General features: G+C 37.3%; 1 protein-coding gene across 1 annotated transcript in view; it reads right to left on the reverse strand.

Annotated features, from left to right (window-relative positions):
• The window catches only part of Stk31 (serine/threonine kinase 31), a 76,722-nt gene that overhangs the window by 29,974 nt on the left and 25,140 nt on the right, over positions 1–21,608 (reverse strand). Inside the window, exons 8-16 of the mRNA XM_005360838.2 lie at positions 20,360–20,534; positions 17,839–17,954; positions 11,556–11,715; positions 10,533–10,655; positions 5,192–5,371; positions 4,636–4,752; positions 3,082–3,201; positions 1,966–2,097; positions 123–224 (exon numbers count right to left, since the gene is read on the reverse strand). Of these exons, the coding sequence (XP_005360895.1) occupies positions 123–224; positions 1,966–2,097; positions 3,082–3,201; positions 4,636–4,752; positions 5,192–5,371; positions 10,533–10,655; positions 11,556–11,715; positions 17,839–17,954; positions 20,360–20,534 (1,225 nt within the window). The remainder of the gene's footprint in view (positions 1–122; positions 225–1,965; positions 2,098–3,081; positions 3,202–4,635; positions 4,753–5,191; positions 5,372–10,532; positions 10,656–11,555; positions 11,716–17,838; positions 17,955–20,359; positions 20,535–21,608) is intronic.

Below are 21,608 nucleotides of genomic sequence, written 5' to 3' on the forward strand. Positions count from 1 at the left end.
TGGCCTGCAGGCATACACACAGACAGAATATTGCATACATACATAATAAATAAATAAATATTTAAAAAAAACAAATTCCTGAGTAAAATCTACTTTAAAATTTCAGAGAATCAAATACTTACATATTCCTCCCTCTCATGATAAATTTCCTGGAAGATACTATTGCGCAACTGAGTTATTTCTTGTTTTATTTTCTCAATTTCAGTTCCATCATGGTCATCAGACTATATCAGAGAAAAAGTTGTCAATAGGCTTATTGCACTAGATGAAAAGTCCATTCTGTGTGGTTCACATTCATCCTTCAGTACCTAACATATAGCAGGTCGTCTAACATTAAATAAATCAGTTTATTCTAACACTAACTTTCCCCAAAACTATAAAAAAAAGTATTATACATAAAAAATTATTGCATATGTTTTAAGTTCCTGTACATTTTCTTGAAGATAAAAACAACTAGCTAATGTGAAGATAAAAATTAAAAACATCAACTGAATTGGATTCTGTGAAATTTTTACTTGAAATCAGGTTTTTAAAAGCATACACAACAAAAAGATGTGAAAATCTAAATTATCTACTATGAGAAATTCTGTGATTCAGAAATATTCCAAATGACTTCAATAGGATTTTAGTAAATAAGATACCTTAAAAGGAATGACTGCATTAAAAAGTTAAATTATGTCTACAATGTCTACAGTACTACTACAATGAATGTGCCCAATCTCGTCAGGTATATTTCTCCAAAAGTTGAAAAGACTAGAAAAGACCACCTCCTGCACAGCCTAGACTACAATAAAACTAGAAACCTCTTAAACTGCAATTAGTTATGAAATAGCTCCCATTTTGCTTCCAATTGTATGCTAAGAAAAGGAAAAGATACAATCACATTGTATGAAAACATACTTTGGATCTCTTTTGTACATAAATAAATCCTCAAGAAAGTTCAGAGAATTACTAGTTTATTCATAAAGTTTCAAGCCTAAAAGGAAGTGTAGTCAAAATTAGAAACTCCTAATCCCTCCAGCTCTATTATTATATGAAACTATTTTTTAAAAATATTATAACCAGTGTTAAATAAGTTTACAAAAGAGAGCATGATCTTTAAAAATACTTCGTCACAAAACTCTACCTTTGGAGATGGAAAGACAGTAAAGTGCTTGCCTTGTAGGTCAAAGACCTAAATTCAATCTCCAGGAAAAAGGCTCACATCATGACCCATCAATTCCTGCCCTAGGGAGGCAGAGACAGGGATTCCTGGAGCTCAACCTAACTGCTCCAAGCCAGTAACATACTATCTCCACAAACACAAAAATAAAGGTAGACAGTGCCTGAGAATGACACCCAAGGTTGCCCTCTGACCTTCATGTACATGTGAGCACACATACATGTGTGCGCGCACACACACACAAAAAGAAACCATGGGAGACTATCCTACTAACCTAAATGTAGTAGGTTTGTATTATAACAGACATTCTAACAGTTCATAGGGGGAAAAAAAAGTTCAAAAATTAATTCTACAATTTCTGTGTTACTAAAAACCATGGTAGCAATGTAAAACATTTAATTTTTTAAATACTTTATAATTAAGTATGAATGTCATTTCAAATTTATTTCCATATACAGAGATAAAAAGATAAAAGTACTGGGGCCTGTGAGATGGTTCAGTGCCTCTAAGTCAAATGACCTGAGTTTAGTTCTCAAGACCCACATGATGGAAAGACCTGACACTTAACAAGTTATTCTCTGACATCCACATGTCACAGTGGTATAGACACACTCACATATTCACACATACACACTAAATAATATAATTAAAATAAGTAATTTTTTAAAAGATAAACATACATAATAAAAGAATACACTAGCTCTCTGGTTTTAGAAAGTATTTATTTATACATAGCTTTATGAAATAGTTCAACCAAAATGAAAAACAAAAACACATTAGCTAGAAGCAATTTTTTTTCTTACTTCTTCCAAATTACTCTTCTCAACCAATTTCCATCTCAGTTGAGCTTTTAAGCCTTTCAAAGTCTTCTTAATGGACAACAAGTAATCCACACTGGGGCTCTTATTTAAACAGTCAGTGATCTGATTTTTAAACTATATAAGAGAAAGAATTACCTTATTTTCAAACACATGAAACAACAGTCACTAAACATCATTATTTTGCAAGTACCTGGGTTCAGAGTGAATATTAAGAAAATTCTGTAACTGTCTACAAGGCAATGCAACCAACTGAATTTCCCAATTGACCACATTTCTATGGTTCAGTGCTCAAAGTACCAAAGGAAATACTCTCCAATTCAGCTGAGGAATGAAATTAGACACACTATACCAACATTCTACAAACTGAAATTTACGGTGAGGATCTAAGTTGAAATGATCCTTCTCAAAAGTAGTTTCACAATATGTATCAAGTTTCAATAATGTTCATTCCTTTTAACTTTAAAATTATAAATTATAGGTATCTGAAAAGTAATGTGTAAAGATATGTTCAGATTTCTAAAGAATTATTTATATAATAAAAAGGAAATACCTTCAACATCCAACATATGATAAGGTTAAATAACTATATGTTTATGTAAGAATGAAAACATCCAAAAGGACAGTAAAGAATTGTTGATCATGGCAAAATGTTCACAATATACTCTAAAATTATGAAAATACCTTCAAAAGTGCTCACAAGACAATGTATTGCAAAGCACATGTGTATATTCATACCTGATAAATGTGCCCATTCACAGAATACTGTCTATCTCTTACACTAAAAGTATTAAAAACAGTTTTTCTTAACTTTCTATATATAGCAAATTTCCTACAACAAATCTGCTACATAGAAAATGATGACAAAGATATCTTTAAATTTAAACTAAGAAGAAACTCAATATTCCAAGACTCACTGAAATAAAAATCACCATTCATATTTTATAGTGAAGTCAATTATATACCAAGCAACAATGGCTATACTATTTTTTAGGAGTACTAAAAAATAGTATAGCCATTGTTGCACACTGAATATTAAATTCACCAACTTAGAAAAAAAATATCAGTTCATAAGACCAATAAGAGAAAGCAAAAGCCAACCTCGACACTATCCTTGTACTTGGCTAGCAGGGTGGCAATGAACTTTTCCTCAGAATGGATCTTCTGCAGCACTTGACTGTATGTACTTAAAATAATCTCCTTGTCTATAACACCTTGTTCCTACACAAAAGAATTTGCATGAACAACAAAATGATTAAAACCTTTCATAACAATGAATAAACTTCAAAATGAAAATGTCTTTGAAAACTGCTATATCCAATACAAATTATTTCTCAAATCTTTTTGTAGACAGAATCAAAGATGCTCATAGGCAAAATGCTATCCTAAATATACTATAAATTATTTCTGAAGCTGTCTGAAAGGATGTCAGGACAATCCATATTCTAAACATAAAAGAACAAACAATATATAAACTTCAACACTTTAAAGCTACTTTTAGAAACTGTCTCTCACCAACAACTTCTAAAATCAAGTCTTATAAAACCAACAAAAACTATTTAATAATAAAGAACTACAGTAAATCCTAATTTATAAATAAAATTTCAAAAAAGAAAGAAAATGAAAAACATTACCACTGAGACTGTGGAAAGCAGGCTAAAACACTGAGTAAGTGTCCCAGGTAAGCAAGGCTTAAAGGTCTTAAAATACTCTTCAACACCTATACTTATTTTCCACTGATAGAGCAATATAGATTATACACAATAAAGGTGTTCTAATGTATGTATGTATAGTTTGCCCAGATTTTATTTAATTTTCACAAGATTTAATGTGTATAGTCTTAAATGCATCGGATATATGTAATATTAAATTGTGGGCGTCACCCCAGCCACTGGCCTGGGAGTTGCATTGGTCCAGACTCCAACTCCCAGCCTGCCAAGAGCTGACCCCTCCCACAGGCTACTTAGGCTCACCCGAAAAAAAAGGAACACAGCCGGGCGATGGTGGCACACGCCTTTAATCCCAGCACTCGAGAGGCAGAGGCAGGCGGATCTCTGTGAGTTCGAGACCAGCCTGGTCTACAGAGCTAGTTCCAGGACAGGCTCCAAAGCCACAGAGAAACCCTGTCTCGAAAAACCAAAAAAAAAAAAAAAAAAAAAAAAAAAGGAACACGTGGTTTTGGGTTCTCTCCCTCTGTCTTCCCCTCCCCCACTGCCTCCCAGCCACCTGAGAGTGATGCATTTATTAAACAGGGGCATTTTAAATTCAGTCTAATCTGGTTTGACTGGAATTCTTTGTGTCAGCAGAGAGACCTGTCTTAAGATTTTTCCTAACAATATGTTGTACTCAGAAGTCAAATTGTACAGAAAGTCAACCCATGTAGATTAAGGAGAGGTCTCCTAGAATTAAACATTAGTTTTCCTTAATGTGAAACATCCTATTAAAATGAAAGCATTATTCTGTGAAGAATTAGGACACTAATTGAATTGGATTGGACCTTGACAGTGTAACTGTTTCAAGCAGGCCTATAAAGAAGAAAGTGAAAGTGAATGTTAGTCTTAATTCTAATAAGAGAAGTCACATTATTGGTTAACACAATCCAACTGCTAATGAAACTGCTGTCTCAAAGAAAACAATAATAACATTGTTACTCACAATGAGAGATATCTCCAGCTCTTTGCAGACAGATGACTCCGTCTTCTCTAGAATTTCATCAATATTACCAATCATGTCTTCTGAAGTCAGTAACCCACCCAAAGATAGATCAAAAACCTTATTTGCAAAAATAAAAGCATGGTACATCTCAATTAATTCACTTAACATTCATTGTGCCTATATACCTGGAGTATGAGGCTATACCATAGACAAAATAGGAAAAGTAAAATTCCAGGAAAAGAACAAAGGATACACCCTTGTAAAATTACACATGAAAAGAAAAACATATGTAAGCATAGTATGCTGAAAGAAAGCTAGTGGTTAAGACAAGTGGTCAATTCAAATGAAATGAGAAAAACAGAAACAAAATCAACATGATTTTTAATATAATAAAACAAACAGCCTAAGTCAAAAGTGATGAAAAATCTTGACCGCCAAGTCTTAACTCTGATAAGTAAATAATGTCAGCTATTGAACAACAGAAGAGACAGAGTTGGAACAAACATACAATCCCCACTTCCTTCCATAAACTTTGCTATTTGGGAGCTCTGCTCACCTTCTGACTGCTCTGGAACCATGCCACAAGATGCTGCAGAGAAGCCTCTGTCTCACTCCTAATACTAGCAAACTCTTCTCTTTTGTTACACTGCCAGTCATAAAACTTTCTAAGTATTTCTTCAGAGTTAGTTCCTTCTTTGGCCTTTCCATACACCGCTTCTAAAGAAGTTGATAAGTCCTAAAGGCAGAAATATTCATTTGTTAAAGTAATTAACTGAATGTTAGTATTTAAACACTGTGTTAGGGGCTGGAGAGATGGCTCAGAGGTTAAGAGCATTGCCTATTCTTCCAAAGGTCCTGAGTTCAATTCCCAGCAACCACATGGTGGCTCACAACCATCTGTGATGGGGTCTGGTGCCCTCTTCTGGCCTATAGGCATACACACAGACAGAATATTGTATACATAATAAATAAATAAATATTAAAAAAATAAATAAACACTGTGTTAGGATTCAAGAAACAGAATATCATAATGTTGAACCCCTACTCTTAAAAATGGTATAAATATAACTAAAAAGAAGAGAAAACACATTCAAATTAACAAACTTAGAAACAAAAGGGGGACATAACAACAGACATCAAGAAAAAAACCAAAGAGTATAAACCTATACTCTATCAAACTGAAAAAAACAAGAAATTTTATCAATATATACCACCTACCAAAGTTAAAATCAGGATCAGATAAGCAAATAAAACAGACCTATATCTGTAAGGAAATAGAAGTAGTCATTAAAAGTCTCCCAAACTAAAAATTCCCAGGGTCAGATAATTTAGCACAGAAGTCTACCAGACACATTCAAAGAGTTAATGCCAACACTCCTAAATTACTCTATAAAATTGAAACAGAAGGAACATTTCCCTATCCATTTTCACTAGGCCACAGTTACCCTTATACCTAAACCACATAGACACAAGAAAGAAAGATACAAAAATACTCAACAAAAACCTTGCAAAGTGAATCAAAGAACACATAAAAAAGATAATTCACCATGATCAAATAGCCCTCATCCCACAGATACAGGAATAGTTCAACATATGTAAATCAACAAAAGTAATCCACAAAATGGAAAGAAGAAACACATGATCATTTTATCAGATGCAAAAAAAAAGGCTTTTGACAAAATCAAATAGCTCTTCATTATAAACGTCCTAGAGAAATCAGGGATACAAGAGATACACCATAACGTAATAAAGGCAGTTTGCAGCAAGTCCATGGCCAACATCAACTTAAATGGAGAGAAACTCAAAAGAAATTCCATTAAAATTAGGAACAAGTCAAGGGTGACTAGTTTCTCCAAACCTATTCAATATAGTATACTTAAGAGTCTTAGCTAGAGCAATAAGAAAACTGAAGGAGATCAAGGGGATATAAAATGGAAAGAAAGAACTCAAAGTACCTTTATTTACAGATAATATGATAGTACTGATAATATGATACAAGCCACCCTAATAATTCCACCAGGAAACTCTTACAACTGATATAAAAAAAAAACTTTCAGCAAAGTAACTGGATTCAGAATCAACTCACAAAAATCAGTAGCCTTCCTATGTGCAAATGACAAACAAACTGAAAAAGATATCAGGTAACAACACCTTTCACAAAAATCTCAAATAATCTAAAATATCTTGGGCTAACTCTAACCAAACAGATAAAACACTTTTATGATAAAAATTTAAGACACTGGAGAAAAGAAACTGATGAAGATATTAAAAGATGGAAAGATCTCCCATGTTCATTGATCAGTAGGATTATTATAGTAAAAATGGTCATCCTACCAAAAGCTATCTACAGATTCAATGCAATCCCCATCAAAATTACAAGACAATTCTTCATAGATCTTAAAGGGGCAGTTTTCAGATTCATATGAGAAAACACACACATACACACAAACTAAAATAATCCTAAGTAATTAAAGAACTGCAGGAGGTAGCATTATCCCTAATCTCAAATTGTATAAAAACTCTCTCTTTATAGTAATAAACACATGATAATGGCACAAAAATAGACACACTGATCAGTAAAATAGAACTGAATCCAGGTGGTGGTGGCACACACCTTTAATCCCAGCACTTGGGAGGCAGAGGCAGGAGGATCTCTGGGAGTTTGAGGCCAGCCTGGTCTACAGAGCGAGTTCCAGGTCAGGCTCCAGAGAAACCTTGTCTTAAAAAAAAAAAAAGATAGGTAGGTAGGTAGGTAGGTAGAGAAGAAGAGGAAGAAGACAAAGACATAATTCCACACACCTACAGATGCCAAAAATATACTGTAGAAAACATAGTGTACTCATCAAATGGCACAGCTTCACATAGAAAAATGAAAACCTATGGATCAAGGACCTCAACAGATACCCTGAGTCTGACAGAAAAAAGTAGGGAATAGACTGGAACTCATTGGCACAGGAAAGGGCTTTCTGAACAGACTGAATACTTCAGGAATTAAGGCCAAGAATTAATGAATAAAACCTCACGTAGCTTAAAATAAAAACCTCTATACACTAAAAGACACCATCTTCTAGCAAAGCTATATCTACAGAATGGGTAAATATATTTTTTACCAATTATAATCTGATATAGAATTTGTACATAAAACATACAAAAACTAACACTGAACATCAAGAAAACAAATAACCCAACTAAAAATGGGATATAGAACTAAACAGAGTTCTCAGAAAATGAAATGACTAAGAAACGCTTAAACAAAAATGTTCACTGTCCCTAGACACGAGAGGAATGCAAATTAAAGCAACTTTGAAATTCCATCTTACAACAGTCAGAATGACTTAAATTAATGACAGCAAATGCTGGTGAGGATATGGGGGAAGAGAAACACTCTACACTGCTGATGGAAGTACAAACTAGTATAAGCCACTATTGAAATAAGTGTGGAAGTTCCTCAAAATGATGAAATAGATCTGCTATAAAATCCAACTATACCACTCTTGGGCATATACTCAGAAAACACTGCATCTTATTACAGAAATATTTGATCAGCCATATTCTGTTCATAATAGCCAGAAATTGTTAACAGCTTAGATGTCCATCAACGGATAAATGGATGAGACTAGTTCATTTACACAATGGAATATTATTCAACTGCTAAAAAATGAAATTAGGGAAGGGAATCTGTGACCAGGATGTAAAAATAAAAGACAGGGGCTGAAGAGATAGCTCAGAAATTAAGAGCTGGCTGCTCTTCCAGAGGTCCTGGGTTCAGTTCCCAGCAACCACATGGTAGCTCATAACCATCTCTAATGAGATCTGGTGCCCTTTCCTGGTGTGTGTACAGGCATGCAGGATATATAGTATCTCAAAAGAAAGAAAAATAAAATTATTAAATTAGCAGGTAATCGGACAAAGCTAGAAACAGTCATCTTGAGTGTGATAACCCAGACAGAGGGACAAATATTGCATGTTTTCTCTTATATTTAGAAGTTAGCGTTTAAGGTTTAGATATTCCATTTAGAATATCCAGAGGTTAGGTAGATCATTAATGACAAGAAGGGAGAAGGGGATCTCCCAAGGAAGGAAATTTAGAAAACAGTGTTATAAAGGTATAAAGAGGAAACTAAAATGGGAGGATTAAATGAGGAGAGAAAAGGAGGGCAAGAATAAAAGAGAGAATATGGGGAGGGATAGAGGCCTTTTGAAAATCCATAAGTACATTCTAGACGTGTCCTAAAATATATGAAAGGAAATTTAATGGTATTACCATATAATGGGAAAGGCAATGCCCCAATCTGATGTCATTATACCAAGTTAAACCCAAAATGGGTTACATCTTGCAGTCATTGTCAAAAGGGATCTCGCAGACCCCACAAACATTGGAGGCTATTGCCAATGGTATTTGTTGTCCTCCACAACATGATGTTAAGGCCCTATTGCTGAAGATACCACTTACTTATGTCAGCAAACATGGAGAAATAAAGATAGTACCCAACTAGAAGCTTCACCTCTAGTAACTAGCATTCATGATACTGGAAGGTTATACAGGCTACCATGCTATTCATGCTACCAGAGAATAAAGGTAATCATTAATCTCATCCAGCAATGAACCTTACAAGGTATAACAGCAACCTGCCTGCAAGATATACTGAAGCAACAATGACACAAATATTATGGGAGTAATCAATCAACCACTTTTTAGTTGGATTTAAGGCCTCTGCATAAGTGGAACCCACAGCTAACACTGTTAATTAATGAAGCCAAGAACCAGAAACCAAAAACCAGAAAGAGCATACATCCTAGGGGAAAACCCACTGCCAATCTGCTAAATGAGCATAGTCATAAATCAATGCCTAATGACATAGGTTATTGAACTGCTCAACCCTCATCAGAGAAGCTTCTTCTTCATCACCAGAAAAGCATCTTCTTGCAGTAGATAATTAACACAGAGGCCCACAACTGGACAGTGTGTAAGAGTGAGACACCTTGAGCACTCAGCCCTAAATGGGATATCTTTATCAAACCCTAAGGCTTACCTCAAGGCTCAGTGATCTACTGAGAAGAAGAAGAAAATTGTAAGAGCCATAGGTGGTAGGTTACTCCAAGAAAACAGCATTTTTGGACACAACAGGGCTGGTATACATAAGAAGTCACAGAGACTATGGCAGCATGTACAAGACCTGCATAAATTCAAGTCAAACAAAGCCCCAGCAAACTGGTCACAAAATCTCATCTCTAACAAATAAGTTACTTGCAACTGATATCTGCTAAGAGATAGAAAATCAGTTTTCTCCAAGGAAGTAACACTGGATTTATCAACCACACTCCAGAGCAGGCCTCATGCTCAGGGGTAGCTGACCAACACAAAACAGTCCCCATAGATTTGTGTGTGCTTTTTTTGTTATGGTTTCTAGAGTGCTATCTTTTTTTTAAAAAAATATTTATTTATTTATTATGTATACAACATTCTGCCTCCATGTATGCCTGCAGGCCAGAAGAGGGCACCAGACCTCATTACAGATGGTTGTGAGCCACCATGTGGTTGGTTGCTGGGGATTGAACTCAGGACCTCTGGAAGAGCAGGCAATGCTCTTAACCACTGAGCCATCTCTCCAGCCCAGAGTTCTATCTTTTTTTAAGAGAGAAAAAAAACATTGAATTGGATAGTGAGGGATCTGGGAAAACAGAGTGGAGGAGAATATAGATCAAAATGTATTGTGTGAAAAAAAATAATAAAACAAGTTAATATAAATTTTAATGCCATTAAAAACTAGAAATCAGCAAAGAAGAAAAAATGATACAATTATCAGTACTATCTAAAATATCAAGGCTAGTACTGATTTAATCTCTTAAAGAATAAGCTTAATTTTAATGTATATTTAATATATTTTAATTCAAACCTGCAACGTTTTTAAGCGTTTATCAAGTGGTAACTCATCTACTTCCAGAATAAAAACATCTACAGCCATGAACAGGTTTTGTTGCACTTCATTTCTTTTAGCAATCAAAATACTACCTTCACTCTGAAGGAAGGAAAAGAGAGTAGTCACTATTAGACATAAGGTATTTTCACACATTTACCTATAAGGACAATAGTGATTTCTAAAGCTTAATACCACACTTAAAACATAACATTTAAGCTCAACAATTCTGTTAATTTCATTTTTCCCTATTATTTTTGCCATGATGAACTTGTTCCTTTGGGATAAAAAGTATATAATTTCCTAGAAAGATTTCAGTCTCCATGCTCCTCCTTCCTTCATACAAACTACCTCTCAACACTGAGTGACTTAGTCAGTACATAATAATGTGTCAGAGTCCAACTGTAGTAACATAAAACATACTACTCAGACCCAAACTCAAGGTCCCTGTTGTAAGTGTAATTGCAGACTAGAAGAAGACAGCAGCTTTCTTATTGTGTTTCCCAATAAACATTTGTTATCCTTACGGGCTCTCATGGACCTCCTTAATTATGTTAAATGTTAGCAGGTTTAGAAGTTGCCCAAGTTAAAACCCCATATGAGACCCTCAAAGTCAGTATTTCTGTTAACTCCTCCACAGGTTTAGCTTCTAGTAGCTGTGAAGGACATACCCAGATGTAAGAACACTCATTAGGTGTTTATGGTTCTTCCTAATGCAGATACAATTTATCATTCAGGAATATTTACCATAAAGAATCTTGACTATTAACATGGTTGAAACATTTTATCAGATTTCCAGGGAAATATAAAGTTAGTTGAATATTAAATATGAACACAGAAAAGGAAAAAAATTTGTTAATCATGTATATAGTTGCCAATTACCTACCCTAACTTCCTCTACAACAAAGTATCACTACAGTGTCAGACCCTCTGCTTTCTTAAAATTTAATAGATTTTTAAAAAATAAATAAACAAAAACAGGAGACAAAATTCTTAACCCACCTCATCATGACAAGTTTTGATCTTCTCCTGAGCCACATTATATTCAGCCCAAATTTTTTCTAACTCATTCAAAGATTCTAGAGTAGTAAAGGAGCCTTCATTCAACACTTGCATAGCATCCGAAAGATCGTTACCAAAACGAATACTAATGTTAATGTGCCTAGTAAAAAAACAAACAGAAAAAGGGGAAACAACAAGAAATTGCAAAGTTCATATGAAAAAATTCATCTAAGACATCTGAAAGTTACTATTTATAACACTGGTCTATGACTACATACTTTTTAAAACTTTACATCACATGTAACGACAATACAAAGTTCTAATTAAAAACTGTGAGTAGAACTAGAGGGATGGGCCAATCAATGGTTAAGAAGCTTGCTCTTGCAAAGGACAAAGGTTCAGTTCCTAACACCCATATGGCAGCTCATAACTATTTGTAATGCCAGTTCTAGGGGAGTAGATGCCTTCTAGCCTCCACAGGCATCAGACTTGAATGTAGTACACATACACACATGCAAGCAAAACATTCATGCACATAATAAGTAAACCTTTTAAAATGTGTGCAAAAAATAATTTCATATATATTTTGAGATAAAATATTGCTGTCAGCCAGATGTGGTGGTACACATCTTTAATCCTAGCACTCAAAAAGCAAAGGTTGGCAGATCTCTGGAAGCTTGAGCCTCTTCTATCTACACAGCAAGTTCTAGGCCACCAGGACTACATGGTGAGACTGTGTTTCAAAACAAAAACAGCAAAAGATACTGCTATATTACTCAGCTTGGCCTCAGAACTTCTGAGTTTTTTTTTTTCCTGCCTCAGCCTCCAATAAAACTGTAACTATTGACACATGATACCATATATAACAGAAATAAATTAAAAAAAAAACTTTGTAGAGAAAGATGACTTCCACCGGGCGGTGGTGGTGCATGCCTTTTTAAAAAAAAAAAAATACTATTTTTTAATGACGAATTATTACCTTTCATCAATAGAATAAAGTTCTTTTTAGCCTGAGTAACAATTTCTGTCACTTTACTCTACCCCAGTGTTCAATTTCTATGTCCTTTAAGCTTCAAAGGTAGTGATAATAAGCTCCCTCAAGTCTTTCATGGGAACTTCATTCTGGTGAGCACAGGTAAATGTTATTTTAAAAGATTCCTTAGCATTTTGAAGATTATTGGGACCTACATCTTTAACTGTCTGGGTTCTTAGCTGCAAGCAAGAGAATGGAAGTGTTTGGAAAAGGATTTATTGGAAGGGTACTGAAGGGATTACAGAAACAGTGACAGCTCAACCACCTGAGAACTGCACAAAGGTAATTCTGCAGAGCCAAGAAGTCTCAGCTTCATCTTTTATAAGAGTTATTGGTTCACAATGCTAGTGGATCCTACCTCTTTTCCTGCAAGACACCATTAACACAGACCCTGCTGCTACTTCTACCTCTACAAGCCTAAAAGCGTTTTTACTGCCATGAGCTTTTCTTGTCTTTGGGGCACTATCTTTCCATTAGGAATCTTGGGTTAAAATCCCAGCACTCGGAAGGCAGAGGCTAACAGATCTCTCTCTGTGAGTTCGAGGCCAACCTGGTCTATAAGAGCTAGTTCCAGGACAGACTCCAAAAGCTACAGAGAAACCCTGTCTGAAAAAACAAAAAAAAAATCCAAAATCTACAGATTTTAAAATGTCAAAAGGACCTTTAACTTCTGTTCTATAATGAGATTTATAAATTTTTAAAAATTTTAGACATCGCCTGTCTTGTTTACCAGGGCCATAGGCAAAGTCCTTTCTACCCAGTATATGCTGAGTTGCTTGGTTTTTTTTTTTATCTATAAACAAAGCAATCAGAGAGGTCAGGTAACAAAACCAACAAGTTTCATCTATATTTTTTTTTCTAGCACCCAAATAGATGGCCACCATTCTAATAGCACAGTTTTTCCTCAAGAATGAATTAAAATACGCTGTCGTTTGACTCAAGTCTGACTCAGAGCAAATACAGACACCTGAATTTTAGTATTGTATCACAAGTTAATTAGACTCTGGGAGTCCAAATTATCCAACAGACCATATATTATGAGGGATTTATACTGGAAAATACAAATTTCCACTGGGGGAAGAAATCATCATGCAATATATGCATTCATGGCAACATCAAAATAAAGGTTGAAAATGAATCATTAGGGGTTTGTGGGGGTTGTTGTTGTTGCTGTTTCTGGTTTTTCAAGACAGGGTTTCTCTGTGTAACAGCCCTGGCTATCCTAGAACTAGCTCTTGTAGACCAGGCTGGCCTCAAACTCATAGAAATCCATGTGCCGCTGCCTCTGCCTCCCGAGGGCTGGGATTAAAGGTATGTACCACCACCACCTGGCCGAATCATTGGTTTTAAATCCAGAATACAGCATGAAAAAGAGAATTAGATTGTTTTAACAACTATTTAATCCATGCATTAGAAAAGAGGGACAAATTGTGTCTAACAATAACATAACCCCCATTAACACAAAAACCTACAAATTCTAATGTAGACTTTGAGAACTACTGAATAAATGCTGTATAAGACTTGTTAATTAGTTCCTTTTCTTCACATTTTCAAATAACACTTTTTAGACAAAATATAATAAATTCATATTAATAAAACTTCAGTCCCCTTCCCTGGGCTGCACACTAGGGCCCACAGCCCCAGCAACTTTACCAGAGACCAGAGTGGTCCTAAGGACCCTAGGTAAGACACTGCTCATCGCCAGCTAAAACTCCTTAAAACCTGCCCAACAACCCCAGACTGCAGCCCCTTCCCTGAATTCCATATCCCAGTCTTAACTACAGAAGCAGACTTTGACTTTACCTAAGCACAGGCCAGATCTAGAGACCCCAGCCCCTCAACTGGGCTGGAAGCCAGACTGATCTTAGGGACCCCAGGTAATACACTGTCCACTAACCCCTTTAAGCTTGCCGAACAATCCCAGACTGCACACTCTCCTCTGGGCTCCATATCCCAGCCAACTTCTGAAGAAGACTTTGGCTTTACCAGAGGCCAGGCTGGATCTAGGATCCCAGGTAAGATATTGCCCCAGCATCCACTAATACTCCTTAAAACTACAACCCCAGACTGCACTCCCTCCCCTGGGCTCCACACCAGGCCCCACAGCCCCAGCAGCCTTATGGGAAGCCAGGCTGGGCCTAGGGACCCTAGGTAAGATACTACTCACCATCCACTAAACTCCTTTAAGCCTGCCCCAACAACTATAAACCCTACACACACACACACACACACACACACACACACACACACACACACACACACACAGGCTCCATATCCTTGTATACAACTTCAGAAGAACACTTTAGCTTTTACCAGAGGCCAGGTTGGATCTAGGGACCCCAGGCCTCAAAAATACCAGAGGAAACACCCTACTGGATCTGAAGACTTACCAGTCATTAGAACTGTTGGCCATTTAGACCAGAAGACCAGAGAGGAAAGAAAAGCCAAGAAACAAAACACCCATCCCACAAAGACAAACACAGGAATCAACACCTTGCCAAATAATCATGCCAAATCCAAATGTCTAAGTGTCACTGTAAGAACACAATCAATAACGGAAAGGGCAATATGGCATCACCAAAGCCCAGGTATCCAATGATAGCAAAACCTAAACAACTTAACACAGATGAAGCACAAGAAAACAACCTTAAAAATAACTATGAAAATGACATAGCGCCTTAAAGAGGAAATTTTAAAAATCCCTTAAAGAAATTGAAAAAAAAGACAAACAAAAAATTGGAAGAAATCAATAAATCCCTAAAAGAAAGTCAAGGAAAAACAGAAAACTGGAAATTTTTCTACCAAGGAACCCATCTATGCCACTCTTGGGCATATATCCAAAAGAGGCTCAATCATACCACCAGGACACTTGCTCAACTATGTTCACAGAAGCTTTACTTGTAAAATCCAGAACGTGGAAACAACCTAGATGCCCCTCAACTGAGGAATGGATAAAGAAAACGTGGTACATTTACACAATGGAGTATTACTCAGCTGCTAAAAACAAGGACATCAGAAAATTTGAAGGCAAATGGATGGAACTAGAAAAAAATTATCCTAAGTGAGGTAACCCAGACCAAGAAAGATAAACATGGTGTGTACACACTCATAAGTGGATATTAACTGTAAAGTAAATATAACCATGCTACAATCTACAGACCCATAGAGACTAGGTAACAAGGAGGTTCACAGGGTGAGAGGGTACCCAGATCTCCCTGGGAAGGGGAGACAGAAGAGATTTCATGAGCAGGTAAGAATGGGAACATAAGAAATCAGGTTGTAGGAGAATGGAGAAGAGAGAACTAAAAGAGACGAAGGGAAAGGGGGACATTTCAGGGTCAGGTAAAAACCTGGCATAAGGGAATCTCCCAGGTATCTACAACGATGCCCCCCAGCTATGGCTCCCAACAACAGCAGATACTGAGACTGAACTGGACATCTGTGACCAGGTAAGAAGACTTCAAGTGGAGGGAGTGGGAAACCAATCTAGCCACATAACCTTCGACCTACAGTTTGTCCTGCCTATGGGATATGCTGGGTTAAGTAAGGATAGGCTAGAGACTGAAATAGTAGTCAAAGAATGACCAGTCTAGCCTAAAAGCCATGACAGGAGAGTAAGCCCACCCCTGACTCTGCCTGAAACACCACCAGACCCACAGTCTGGGTAGCCCAGAGTCTTAGGATAAAACCAAATAAGGAAAAATGTAATGTCAATGTAATGATGCCTATCAATATTTTGCTATACACATATATTGGTGCCTAGCCCAAATGTCATCAGAGAATAGTCATCCAGCAATTGAAGGAAACAGATTCAGAGACCCACAGTTAAACATTAGGCGGAGCTTGGGAAATCCTGAAGAGGGAGAAAAAGGACTGTAGGAGCCAAAAGGGTCAAGGACACAAGAAAACTCAGCAAATCAACTAACCTGGGCTCAAGGGGCTGGAAGAGACTGAACGGACAACCAGGGAGCCTGATTGGGATTGACCCAGGTACTCTACATATATGTTACAGTTGTGTATCTTGGTCCTGTTGTGGGACTGCTAACAGTTGGGAACAGGGGCTGTCTCCAACTCTTCTACTGGTTTGGGGGACCTTAATCCTTTTACTGGGTCACCTTGCTCAAACTTATACATGAGGAAGTTCTTAGTCTTACTGCAACTTGATATGTCATGTTTTATTGAAACTCATGGGAAACCTGCCCTTTCTTAAACAGAAACGGAGGAAGACTGGATTGGGGAGATGGAAATAAATAGGAGTTGGGAGGAGGAATTGGGAGGAGAAGAGGAAGGGGAAACCTGACTGGGATGTGAAATAAATAAATATAATTTAAAAAACCTTCAGTTCCAGTAAACTGAAAAAAAAAGACCTCAAATAGAGTTAACATGCTGGCTCCCCTTCAAATCACCGCTTAGAAGCTGAAGTAAGGAGAGAAGGTTGTTTCTAATTTCACTCTCAAAGATGAATTTACGACTATAATTTTAAGTGAGAACAGAAAACTGACCAAAAGATTCTATAAAATTAATCTAAGGTTTAAAACTTTTTCTTTAAAGTCATAAAAATCCAAAGATTAAACCTCAAAAGCAAAAACAGTATACACACAATTTTTACGTGTATGTAATATAGATGGGGATGGTCTAAAAAAGATCAGTTGGGAAACTGCTTGCAACAAAAGCATGGAGACCCAACTTCAATCCTCAGTACCCACACTGAAAGGCTAGGCCGAGGGGTGTACAGTGTAATCCCAGTGCTAATGGGATGGAGATCAGTACATCCTGGGTCTCAGTGGCCAAGCACAAAAGCCTATCTGGTGAGCTCAGGACAGTGGGAAACCCTGTCTCAAAATCCAAGGTAGAAAGCACCTGAGGAATAATACTCAAAGTTGTCTCTGGCCTCTACACATGTACCCATGCACATGTATGCACACAAACACACATGTATCCACATATAAAATATTTTTTGAAGCTGACATTTTTGCTCAATGGTAAAGAATCTACCTAGTATACAAAAAACTCTGGGATCGCCGGGCGGTGGTGGCGCACGCCAGTAATCCCAGCACTCGGGAGGCAGAGGCAGGCGGATCTCTGTGAGTTTGAGGCCAGCCTGGTCTACAAAGGGAGTTCCAGGACAGGCTCCAAAGCTACAGAGAAACCCTGCCTCGAAAAACCAAAAAAAAAAGAAAAAAAAAAAAAAAACCTCTGGGTTCAATAGCCGTAACTGTAAAAAATACACATAATTTTGCTTTAAGATACCTTATTTCTTTCAATAGTTTCACTTTAGCTGCCAGATTCTTCAGCCTGGTTCCTACAAATGTCTTCAGAGTACTTTCTAAATGCTTAGTCAGATCCATGGTAGTTGTTTTCTCTTGCTGAAACAAAAAATATACTATCTTAGTGAGAACCAATTAGGACACAGTACTTCGAGCATTCAAATGACTGTTCAGTTTAAAGACTCTAGCAAAACGTTAAGGGTTTAAAAAAATGTTAGTGTCCAAGTCTCTTCCCAACCCTAAGATGGCTCCCTTAATTAAGATATGTGCTTCCCTGCTCCCCTATCCAACCTTCCTGTATCCCAAACATCCCGTTGCCCCAAGTTCTCCCCATCCTACCCTTCTCACTTTTTTCTCCCCATCTCCCCTTACCCCCCTCCCACCCTACCCTTAAGATCCCGATTTTTTGCCTGGCAATCTTGTCTACTTCCCCTACCCAGGAGGATAGCTCTATATTTTTCTTTGGGTTCACCTTCTTATTTAGCTTCTTTAGGACATCAAAATATAGACTCACTGACCTTTATTTGTGGCTAGAAACCAATTATGAGTGAGTATATCCCATGTTCATCTTTTTGGGTCTGGGTTACCTCACTCAGGATAGTATTTTCTATTTCCATCCATTTGCATGCAAAATATTAGGTCCCCAGTTAGTTCCTGGGGCAGCTGAGGATAGGGAACCTGAAAAGATCCTATCCTATAGCAATACTGATGAATATTTTGCATATCACCATAGAACCTTCATCTGGTGATGGATGGAGATAGAGACAGAGACCCACACTGGAACACTGGACTGAGCTCCCAAAGTCCCAATGAGGAACAGAAGGAGGGAGAAGATGAGCAAGGAAGTCAGGACCAAGAGGGGTGCACCCACCCACGGAGACAGTGGGGCTGATCTATTGGGAGCTCACCAAGGCCAGCTGGATTGTGGCTGAAAAAGCATGGGATAAACCCGGACTCTCTGAATATGGCGGACAATGAGGGTTGCTGAGAAGCCAAAGACAATGGCACTGGGTTTTGATCCTACTTCTTGTTCTGGCTTTGTGGGGGCCTAGCCAGTTTGGATGTTCACCTTCCTAGACCAGGATGGAGGGGGGAGGACTTTGGACTTTCCACAGGGCAGGGAACCCTGACTGCTCTTCAGACTTGAGAGGGAGGGGGAGAGGAGTGGGGGGAGGGCGGGAGGAGTGGGAGGCTGGGAGGAGGCGGAAATTTTTTTTTCTCAATTAAAAAAAAAGGGAAAAAAAATGTTAGTGTGAGAACTGAATGGAATTGCTGGACATCCAGCTAATACCAGGTCTGGGACCCAAGTTGAAAGGGATAAATTTTAAAGATGTATGCAACCACTACTTATTTTTTATGAACTATGTAATATGGTTATAGTTTGGCTGATTTTCAGTTGAGGAGGGCTGTACCTACAAGTAGTTGTTTGAAGGAAGTGGAAGAGGTAGAGGTGGTGGTAGTGGTGCAGGTGGTGGCATTGGTGATGGTGGTAACAGGGTCTCACTATGTAACCCTGATTGGCCTAGAACTCACAGTGCTGACCAAGCTGACCTCAAACTCATAGAGATCCACTTGTGTCTGCCTCGTGGATACTGAGATTAAAATGTGTGCACTACCACACTCAACTCTTAGTTTCTTTAACATCCTCTTCTATTAGCAATAGATATATATTATTTTTTGTAGCAATAACTGGCCTGAAGATTGCTATACAGACTAAGTTGGTTTCATACTCATTAAGATCTACCCGCTTTAGACTCTTCAGTGCTGAAATTAAAGGTGTGCATGTACCACCATGCACAGAAAATAGACACATTCTTAAGAATATGAGATATTATTAGTGGGGCTTGTTTTGAAACATTATATGAAGTACAGATTTAACAAAAGACTAAATAACCAAAGACTGTAAAATAAAATGGTGCTGCACAATAGAGGGATTATGATATCTCTCTTTCTGGAATGTTTTGAGATTTTCCATAATTTAAAAGGTTTTGGGGGCTGTAGAGCTGGCTGCATCAGTAAAGTGCTTGCCAGACAAGCATAAGGACCTGAGTTAGATCCCCAGCATCACATTAAAGAGCCAAGCACAGCAGTGGCACATATCTGCAATCCAGCACTGGTGAGGCAGAAAAAAGGAGGACCTGACTGGGACTTGCTGTTCAGTCACATCAGCATGCTCCAGGTTCAGTGAAAGGCTCATCTGAAAAAAACTACAGTGGAAATGAGGAAAACATGTTACATCGACCTCTGGGCTCCACCACACACATGTAAATGCACTTGCATACAATGAACACATACATAAAATTGAAGAACATAAGAGAAAATATAAATGAAAAATACTTAAATTTCAAACAGCCAATGAAATATAAACATGGTTAGCCTAAAATATAAGAAATTCTCCTTACATAAATATCAAAAGAGAATGGAGACAGAATGACAAAATAGCAAAAACAGTAAGTACACAGATTTCATAGGAGAACTTTCTTCACCACAAGCCACTGACATACCTGGAGCTCCTGAGCAGTCTGTTCAACTTTCATTTCTAATGCCTTGTAATTTTCTAGAAGAACCTCTTTCTCTGTTTTAAGCTTTTCATTTTCTTCAATTAGTTTCTGGTCCTGTTTAATTTTTGCCAAGCTGACATTAGAGACTAAATTAAAGTCAACAGCAGCCAAATTTTCCCTGTTAAAAACAAATTCGCTCATTTTTAAAAATATGCTAAGGCTGTTGGAACTCAAAAACTGAAATTATCGTGGACTTTTATAATACATTTTACAATTAATTGTGGACACTAAAACTACTGCCTAATTCAACATTAAAAACTAATTTAAGCTGTGCATGTTAGCAAAAGCCTGAAATCCCAGAATTTAGGAGGCCAAAGTGGATACATACAAAACCTGAGACTACCTTCACCTACATGCAGTTTGACAGAATTCTGGGCTACACAATGAGACTCTGTACCAAAGTACAAATTATTTTAATGAAAACTAGGTTTTATTAACTGGGGTATACTTCAAATACAATGCCTCCACTCTCTTATTTTCCAAATTCCTTTTAACACTATCAGTTCCCAAGGACAACATAAACAATAAACAGTTCTGTGTCAGTTTTTTTCTTCTCCCTCCTCCCTTGCACCTTATTTGTTTAGTTCCTAAACCACCAGTAAAATCCATCAAATTGCTATGACATTATGGCTTGGCTCTAAGAACATACTGGAGTAAGAACAGAGGTTCTCAACCTGTGAGTCATGATCCATTGAGGACTCAACAACCCTGTCATAGGGGTCACCTAAGACCGTGGAAAACATCAGGTATTTACATTACAATTCATAGCAAAATTACAGTTATGAAGTAGCAATAAAAATAATTTTATGGCTGGGGGATCTCTACAACAAGAGAACTGTAGAAAAGGGTCACAGCATTAGGAAGGTTGAAAAGCACTGACCTAGAGAGATGCTCAGTGGTTAAGAGCACTGGCAGCTCTTGTAGAGGACCCTGGTTCAATTCCCTACCAGCACCCACATGGCAGCTCACAACCTTCTGTAATGCCAGGCCCTCTCTTCTAGCCTCTGAAGCTTTAATGTGAAGCTGGGGACATGCATGTGGTGCAGAGACATGAGTGTAAGCAAAACATAAACATAAAATAATATTTTTAAAATAATATGTTGGGGTTTTTTTTAGGTTTTTTTTCGAGACAGGGTTTCTCTGTGGTTTTGGAGCCTGTCCTGGAACTAGCTCTTGTAGACCAGGCTGGTCT

The sequence above is a fragment of the Microtus ochrogaster genome, linkage group LG3 (assembly GCF_000317375.1).
Source record: "Microtus ochrogaster isolate Prairie Vole_2 linkage group LG3, MicOch1.0, whole genome shotgun sequence".
Taxonomy (NCBI): Eukaryota; Metazoa; Chordata; class Mammalia; order Rodentia; family Cricetidae; genus Microtus; species Microtus ochrogaster.